This window comes from Mirounga leonina, unplaced genomic scaffold (genome assembly GCF_011800145.1).
Source record: "Mirounga leonina isolate KUSES-001 unplaced genomic scaffold, KU_Mleo_1.0 Mir_109, whole genome shotgun sequence".
Lineage (NCBI taxonomy): Eukaryota > Metazoa > Chordata > Mammalia > Carnivora > Phocidae > Mirounga > Mirounga leonina.
Genome location: NW_023270244.1, coordinates 3,348,961 through 3,357,916, shown reverse-complemented (window position 1 = coordinate 3,357,916; position 8,956 = coordinate 3,348,961). Strand labels below are relative to the sequence as shown.

General features: G+C 42.2%; 1 protein-coding gene across 1 annotated transcript in view; it reads left to right on the top strand.

Moving 5' to 3' along the window:
- The first annotated feature begins 1,385 nt into the window (after positions 1-1,385).
- The window catches only part of LOC118020039 (transmembrane protein 26-like), a 43,171-nt gene continuing 35,600 nt past the window's right edge, over positions 1,386-8,956 (top strand). Inside the window, exon 1 of the mRNA XM_035019875.1 lies at positions 1,386-1,576. Coding sequence (XP_034875766.1) covers positions 1,386-1,576 — 191 coding nt within the window. The remainder of the gene's footprint in view (positions 1,577-8,956) is intronic.

Here is an 8,956-nt window from a genome sequence, read left to right as displayed (position 1 = left end):
CCTGGTGGTGTTCAGCCAGAGGGTTTGACAGGTCTTATGAGTGTCATGTTTGTCTGCTCCATTCCTAGTATTATTTGTCTCAGATCATCAAAGAGTGGTTCCCCGGAACTAACTTTCGTGGTCCAGGCAATAATCGCCAGTGTTTACCAAGTACTTATTACTGCCAGGTGCTTTATACGGATTAACTCATTTGATCTTCACAATGGCCCTGTGAGTTAATAGGCTTAGTACCCCCTATACAGATGAGGAAACTGAGGTACAAAGTTTATAGCACTACTAAGTGGCTGAGCCAAGACTCCAAGGCAGCCAGCTGGCCTGGCTCTAGGCTCCAAAGTCCACACCACCCTGCCTCCCCCATTGCACTGGTGCACTGTGCTCTTGAGTATCACTGAACAGTGTGAGGTCACTGGTCACTATGCCATCACCCCACAAGGAAAAGCACTATGGTAAGCTGTCCCAGGAAATCACTGCTCGGGTTCCTTTAAGATATGGAAGAATGCACACCCACAGGGAAAAAGAAACCTTCCTGATAACAGTATCAGAAATAACTGAGCTTCTAAGCAACTGGATTTTTTCACCTCATGAAATGCTTGTGGGGGGGCGGGGGGGTTGAGAGTAGGGACGACATCATAAAGAACATCCCTTTGCTTTGATAACCCCATGACCAAAGAGTGGAAGTGACCGGGGCTACCCCCTCGCTTAATGAGGCGCAGGGACCGCTCTCAGTAAGCCCCATCGGATTTCCTCTAGTCCTGTGAAGTTTTCATTCTTCACACTGCGCAGGAACAGCGTTTCTAAAACTGCTTGGACAGCGGATTCTTTGGCCCTCCTCCGTTCCAGCTTAGAGTCACTATGACAGCTTGTTCCCGTAAGAAGTGTGAGTGAATTAAACTACTTCGGGGGAAAAGCCAGGGAGGAGATGCCACAGATGCGTCCTCCTCCCCCCTTTCAGGCTATGTAGCACCTCGACCCTCACTCCACCCCATCCCTCGGAGTCGGGAAGTTTTGGAGGACATCCTGCGGGGATGGGATGGGGTAGATTGCAGGGATGGAGCCTGGCTCCCGGAATTGAGAGGGAAGTGGGCAGCGCAGGGGAATAACGCCCTGGAGCCCCCGGAGGCGCAGCCCCAGACTCCCTGGAAAGCCCAGCAGTCTAGACAGGTTGGGTTTAGATTCTCGCCTCTGGGAGAGTTGTCAGGAAGTCTGGGGGAGGGGCGAGCCGCTGTCTCCTGTTCTCCCGGGCTCGGGAGGCTGAGGAGGGACGGCAGCAGCAGCGGGTCTCGGGCTGTCACGTTCCCGCCCACGGGCGGGCTCCGGGGCTCCCGAGGGGGCCCGCGGGGCGCAGGCGGGGGGCGGGGGGCGGCGGGCAGAGCGCGCGGGCCGGCATGGAGGGACTGGTCCTGCTCAACGCCCTGGCCACCCGGCTGCTGTTCGTGCTGCACTCTCTGATTGGGGTCTGGCGAGTGACCGAGGTGAAGAAGGAGCCGCGGTACTGGCTGCTCGCGCTGCTCAACCTCTTGCTTTTTCTGGAGACTGGGCTCACCCTCAAGTTCAAGCGCGGGAGAGGCTACAAATGGTGAGCGCACCCCGGGAAAGGGAGGGCGCGCGGAGTCCCTGGGCACTGTTCCCTATGGCACTCGCCAGCAGCCCAAGAGCTCATCTCCCCCGCAGTCCGCTCATTCTTTACTCGGATCCGGACCCTCTTTGTCCTCGCCCGGAGCTTCCAAGAAGCGCGAGATGCTTGCGCATCTCTGGGACATGCCGGAGTGCCTTAGGGTCCTGCCTGTCCCAGGGCAACACAGGGAAGGCTCAGTCGCTGCCCACTGTCACCCAGTCCCAGCAACTTGGAAGATTTGAATAAAGAAGGGAAGCGCTTGCCTGCTCTGCAGAAGGTGCTCCAGAGCAGGCGAGTCATGGGGCCAAGGGGATGTCCATGTGCCCTGCTTTCTGAACTTGGGGTGTGTGGGTGTGCACTCGTTATTCTGTGCATGCAGGTGTGGGGATGCGTTTCGCTGGGTACAAGCGACTTCTATAAGAGCTTGTGTGCATAGAACAGTCTCCCAGGACGAGAAGCCCCTCGAAGCACTTCTGTGCCGCCCCGCTCCCTTCAGCCTGGCGCCCTGACATATGGCACCAGCTTCAGGTGCCCCAGGTTGGTTCCTTCGGAGCTTGGTTAATGGAAGTTCTTGTCAAAGAAGGGTTGCCACGCTGGTGGAGGGACCAGCAAGGAGGGTTCAAACTTAACATCAACCTGCAAGAACTACAGGTTCTGTGTGATATTTTATTTCCTCCCTGAAAACTTGAGTGACAATAGAAGAGTTGAGAAAAAGATTCTCTTACCATTTACAGAGAGTTTCTACCTCCAACCCTCCACTCCCAGTAGATTTTCATCCAAACTCCTCCAAGCTAGGCCTCTTCCTGTATTAATTTTTAAAAACAGTAAAACTATGGTCATATAAAAATCCAGTAAAATGTATGCTATACATTAGTAAAAAAAAAGTAAGGCAATATTTTCATATATGTCAATACTTTTAAAAATACCTAATGCTAGAAGAAACACCATTAGTCAAGTCAAAGAATTACATACACAATGGCATTATAGTAAGCCACCATGTTAAGGGGGGAAAACCCCTCTCTACAGTTTTACATACTAAACTGCAAAAGGCTGTGTATCTCATGACAGTCCAAGGGTGAGAATGTGTTGTTGTGTCTCTTAAGATGATGTGAATCTCGCTTAAATTTTCCATTGTTGAAAAATTACTAGAAATATCAGTGAAAAAATTACTAGAATTATCAGGTAGAATCCTAATGTAATACAATAAGGATGGGACTATTATACCTCCTCCCCCACCCTATGATCAGCTTATTAAGCAGTAAAGATTTGAAGTACTTTCCAATGTGCCTTTTCAAAACCTCAAAGAAAAATGGCATTAGCTTCCCCAATAAGCCTTAGAGTTAAAGAAACAGAAGGGGAGAAAAATGTTCATCCAGCAGGTCGTATGAGATTTATTTCATTTTTACGGAATAGCTTTAAGATGCTAGGGTAGAAAATATCTTCAGTAACAGGAGCATGAGGTCTGAGGCTGAAAAGTGCTCCATGGAAGGTAGTCCTGTCACCAACCAGCACAGCTTCTGGGAGAAAGGTCAACCTTAAAAGGGGGACCAACCCACTGGGCCCCAAAATATCCTCCCTCATGTTCCAAGAGTAGACCAGAGGCCTTCATTCATGTTAAGTCAAAATTCCCCTCCAGTTATGTAGAAATATTGTAGCCAGTTGAAACTTTACCTTCAGGTCTATACCATCATTGGTAGCTGGTTCTAACTGGTATGTAACTTAAAACTATGAGAGGATAAAAGACTGGGGCAAAAATGCGTGATCAATGTTAAATAGGGTACTGGGGATGTATTCGTGTATAGAGTGTGGTCTCAAAATCAGAAGGAAAATGGAGCAATGGAGAAATACTTATTTGCTCTGAGGCATTGAGCAAGTTACTTAACCTCTCTGACCCTCGGTTTCCTCTTCTATAAATACTTATCGATTGTTATAAATTAAATGAAATAATATATTTCATGGTTGATGAATTAAAAAGGAATTTTTTTTTTAGATCCCAGGATTTTTTCTCTTTTTTTCTTCTTATTAAAAAATATTATGTGTCGGGCGCCTGGGTGGCTCAGTTGGTTAAGCGACTGCCTTCGGCTCAGGTCATGATCCTGGAGTCCCGGATCGAGTCCCGCATCAGGCTCCCTGCTCGGCAGGGAGTCTGCTTCTCCCTCTGACCCTCTTCCCTCTCATGCTCTCTGTCTCTCATTCTCTCTGTCTCAAATAAATAAATAAAAAATCTTTAAAAAAATATTATGTGTCAATTGGACACATTTTTCTGTCTATACAAGTCCAACAACTTCACTTGAGGGACTGGCCAATAAACCATTGGCTCAGAATCAAAAAGTAGAAAAAACTTTCTCACCTTTATTTCAGAACAGGCCATGATGTGTACTGTGCATTTTAGCATTTATTGAAAAAATTGTGCTGGCTCAATATCTAGACTAATATTTGAAAATAAGCAAAGAAAATAGTGGATTTGGCTTGTAAAATTTCAGGAACAAATGAGTCTTTGTAAATGATCTAAATAGAAAGTTGATTAATGAAGCTTTGTTCTACTGATATTACTAAATGCTTTGTTCTACTGAGCCTGCAAATGTGGTCATTTTTGTGGTGGACAAAACTCACACGCTATTCTGTCATAAGTTTGAGGGGGAAAAAAAGTCAGAAGATGGGATGCTGAAAAAATATAGAAAATTATCCCTGATATAACATGGTAAAAATTAAAAAGTATTTGATTTGGGACATATTTCATTTCTGGGTTGAAGTTTTCTGAGTAAGGCAAGGCATGATTTTTTGTTATTTTTGAGTGTTAAAAAAACAGTTTCCATCAGGAAATCAAGACTGATGAAATTTTTAAAAAAGCTAAGTAAATACTATGACCGTATCTAGACATCTCTCTAGGAATGTCAATATATAGAGCTATATGCAGATCAATATATTATGTATCTTTTGATCCATTGGTCTTATATTTTGGAAACTATAGAACCCAAGGTGGTCATATGTAAAGGCATATATACAAAAATATTAATTTCCATCTTGTAAGTAAAAAATAAAGCTAAAAACAATCTGATTATCCATCAACAGACTGATTGAAAAATTATAATATACCCATATTGTATATTTTTTGTTGGTATTAAAAATAATGCACCAGAGTTTAGCTATTGACCTCAAAGGATCTCTGTGATATGTTGTCAGGAGAATAAAGTTACAGAATTATGTATATTATGGGCTAATTTTTTAAAGGACTTGTCTAAGAATTATCCTTTGTATCAGTTGAATACATTATCCATTTACAAGTTAAGAAGAAGAAGAAGGTGCAACCTTCCCATATTTTAAATCAATCAACCAATGAAATACTGCCTGAATGGTAGATCAAACTCCGTACACACAGGAGGTGAAAATTTCTTTTCCAGAACATCAGATCCATGAGCCTCCTTTAGACTAGTCTGGTCTACTTTGAACATTGTGCTTTTTACCAACATTTGCACCTGGCCCCACATAAATCAGTGGAATGATACCTTGGAATGATACATTGACCTATAGAGGAAAATGTGAAAAAAATTTCCTAAAACATAGCAAACATATTACACTTGTCAAAAGAATGTTTCTTTAGCTATCCTTTGGAAAGGAAACATAGAACTAGTGCTGCTGCTGAGCTCAGCGGTCCAGCGACAGCAACATTACATCACCACTAATAAAATGCAGTTGGAGAAGTTTAATTTGTTGGAATCCTATAGGATAGAGAGGGTAAGCCAACGACAGATGCCTTGTTAAGCCCAATGAATGTGTGCTGGTGGAATTGGCTCCTTTTTACCTGGTATTTATTAATTTCACGTGCACATTTCACTTACACTCCTGTAAGATGGAGATGAGTATCACTTGCTTTATTGTTTCTTGATTTTATTTTCTTTTGTCCAGGTAACAACCCAATAGATCTATGAATTACCATTTAGGTAAAGTCAAACACAAGACAGTGTTTCTGTTGTTTATTTGCCAATACTGATAAAATAGTCCTCAGGGTTAGAAAAATGACCAAGATTGTGACAAGTTTGAAGACTGTTCACTTGAAAGCAGGTGGTATCTGAGAATAAATAGAGATCTAAGTTGAATTTATTGGCAAAAGTACTGAATTTTAAGCACTGAGCTTTCCTCATCAGAATTTCAAGAATATAAGGTAAATATAATTGAGCTAATAAAATACCTCACTTACTTGGTCACCTTTCTTCATTATATCTCTTTCCTTTTTCCTTCATTGAGCTTAATCAAATGTTTATTTGTTGAATTACCCAATAAGTACATGTGATACTATGCTAGATGCTGTGTGAACAGGCAGAAGAAACAGAAAACAAACATATTTGAGATTTTAAAATGAAAGGTAGCATTCTGATTAAGTGTTCGAATATATGGGAATAATTATGAATATTTAGCATTTGTTGATGCCCAGGCTCTTCCAAGTGTCCTACAGAGATTATTCCATGTGCTCCTGACAGCAGCTGCAATGATTTTCTGTTTCTCTGTTTTCCCCCATTTTTAGATGAGGAAACTGAGGCACAGAGCTATGAGCTGTCAATTGAAGTAGCAGGGATATCAAGAGTCCAACAGTTTAGAGGAGAAAGGATGTGATGATGTGTATGGGGGTGGGTTGGATAGGGAGAAGGGCCATCATGGCATTTGAGCTGGAGCAGGAGAAATGGGTAAGAGACAGGAGTGCAAAGGCTGTGTAGTTAAAGGACATCCTGAGGGAGGTGAGTGTAGGAAACCTTGAGCAGATATCTCTAGAGGAAGCACACAGTCTTATCAGTCTTCATTCAACAAACATATGTGGAACAGCTAATAGGTATTAGACACTGTTTGAGTGTCAAGAATATGGAGGTGAATAAAACAGGTAAAATCCCGCCCTGAAGGAAATCCCATTTTAGTCCAGGGACTCAGCAAATAAAGAAGTCAGTAAGAAACAAGTGAGCTAAAAAGTAACAAATGAGTGATCTGAACTCTGGAGGACTCAGAGGTAGCAGTTACAGATGGATGAAGGAACAGGGAGAAGACTCCACTGGGTGGTCCGAGAGGCCTCGCCGGGGAGGGGACATCTGAGCTGAATCTATTTAGAGAGGAGAAGGAGCCAGTGTGGGAAGAGCCAGGACAATGAAAAAAAGAGAGAAGGGCCAAGTGTGCCCTGGGACATTTCTGACATACCCCCCAGAAGACAGATAAAACTGCCTTTCTTTCCTCTTTTTCCTGGTCTCTACTCTTCCCCATGTCCTTGCTCCAAGTGAAAAATTCCTTCTAAGTTTTATATTGTTACCATATCTCATTTGAAACACCATGTGTTAGGCAATGTCTGGGTGGCTCCCAACTAAAAACAGGAAAGACAAATTAGGAATCAGAAGAGATTCTATCCTAAACTGATTTCAAATTCAAAGTAATTTTGTAAACAACAACAACAACAAACCCACCCCCACCCCCCCAAAAAACACAACTCAATGAAATCTGTTTTGAATACTCAATTGTATTTAGAAGGTACAATAGCAGAAGTGGAAACCTAGACTTGACAGAAACTGTATGAAGCCTAACCTTGAACAAGTCTTGGGTAGTGTAGGAGAATCTTTGTCATTCTGTAGTGTTTGACAATATGTATCTTCCTTCATCAAAATTGCTTATGAAAATACCAGTGAGAAAGTTGGGAAATAAAAGCGCTCTTCTCCTGCTTATCTTTTTGGATGTCAGGGAGGATGAAATGGAGGGATTTAGAAGGAGACCCTATGATTTCCATATGACCAACTTGGGCAATGGAAAATCTCCCAGCAGATAGACTATTTCTCTCATTGTTCACACTTGCTATCCAGATTTCTTGAAATCTCTGTTTATCTTTTAAGTTATTCTAGGAACACTTTCCACTGTGCATTGGATTTGTCAGCCCTGTCTGCAGTGTGTATCCAGAGTTTTATAATATTCATTGTCTTCACATTTTGTTTGTGTGTGTTTTATATCCTGAGCCTTGAACTCAAAGCACAAGGATGACTGAGGTTTGCATCTTTTTTGGAAGCACACATTGAATGTTATTAGTAAATGACTTTGTTTTTAGTTATCTGAGTCATGGTTTAAGAAGAAGAGTCTTATCTTAACTTAAATTAGTACTGTGCTTCACTCCTAAGAAAAAGTTGTATTTTCTTCTTTTATTTCACAATGGACTTGGGATCAAAGCAATAATTATGTCTGTATTTAGAATGGGACCCCCAGGAAACTGAACCATTAAGTGATGTCCATGCTTTTTCCAAGAGTATGTTCAACGGAGACATTTAGAACTAAAAATTAAGGTTCTAATATTTTGTAACTTCTTGTACTTGACAGGGAGAAAAACAAAGTGCACATTGGTGTGGGCAGCTCCCGTGAGCCCGTATAAATATATCCTTCCTTCTGAATTTCATGCATTTCTCCTTCTCATGCAGTGCCATTATTTGCATACAGCATCAGGACAGATCTGAAGAGTTTAACTTCTTTTCCAACAATGGAAAATTCACCTTTCCCTCAAGGTTTCTTCTCCCCAGGTGCATGTCCCTCATTACTCCAGAAGTTTCTCTGGAGTACTGATGTCAGGAGAGTTAGATCTAGGGGATATTAGTTATTTTGTTAAAGAAAACCACTGTTTAGTTTTTAAATAAAATAGGGGTTTTTATATGCAGGTATCAAAAATTGAACTTGAAAGTCACATTGAAGTAATATTAAGCACATACAAATTGTTAATATAAAATGCCAGGGTGGGGACTGATTTGGTTTCTTTCTCTGAATACAAACCTAGGGTAGTCATTTAGGGAAGGGTGTTGTATTTTATCTTCAGTTTGTCCGACTGATTTCAAAAAGACAGCGGGTGTACAACTGACATAATGTTGTATGCTTATTAGAATAAAAATTAGGATTCCTTAGGGGAAAATAGTCCTCTCTACCATCAGCGTTGCTGCCAGCCCTGGTCAGGTCCTTCATTATTCCTTTGCTTTCTTATGTCCCTGATTGAGCCTCCCGTCTCACACACTTGTTTTAATCTGCCTCGAATAGCCTCCTAATAAATTGGCTGTGTCATTTCCTGACAGCCCGTTAATAGTAGTGATGAGCATGATGATGAAGGTGATGATGATGGTGACAATGGGGGTGGAAACAGTTATCAGTTACTGGGTACTGACAACACTCCAAGCCTGCTTTACATCCATTATGTCAGCGATCCTCATGACGACCCTAGGAGATAGTTTTTCTCTCTATTACCATTTTATGATGAGGCCACTGCTGCCCAGCAAGGCTCTATCACTTGTCTAAGGCAACAACTAGTTATACTAAATCACAAAAACAATTCCTAACATCCCG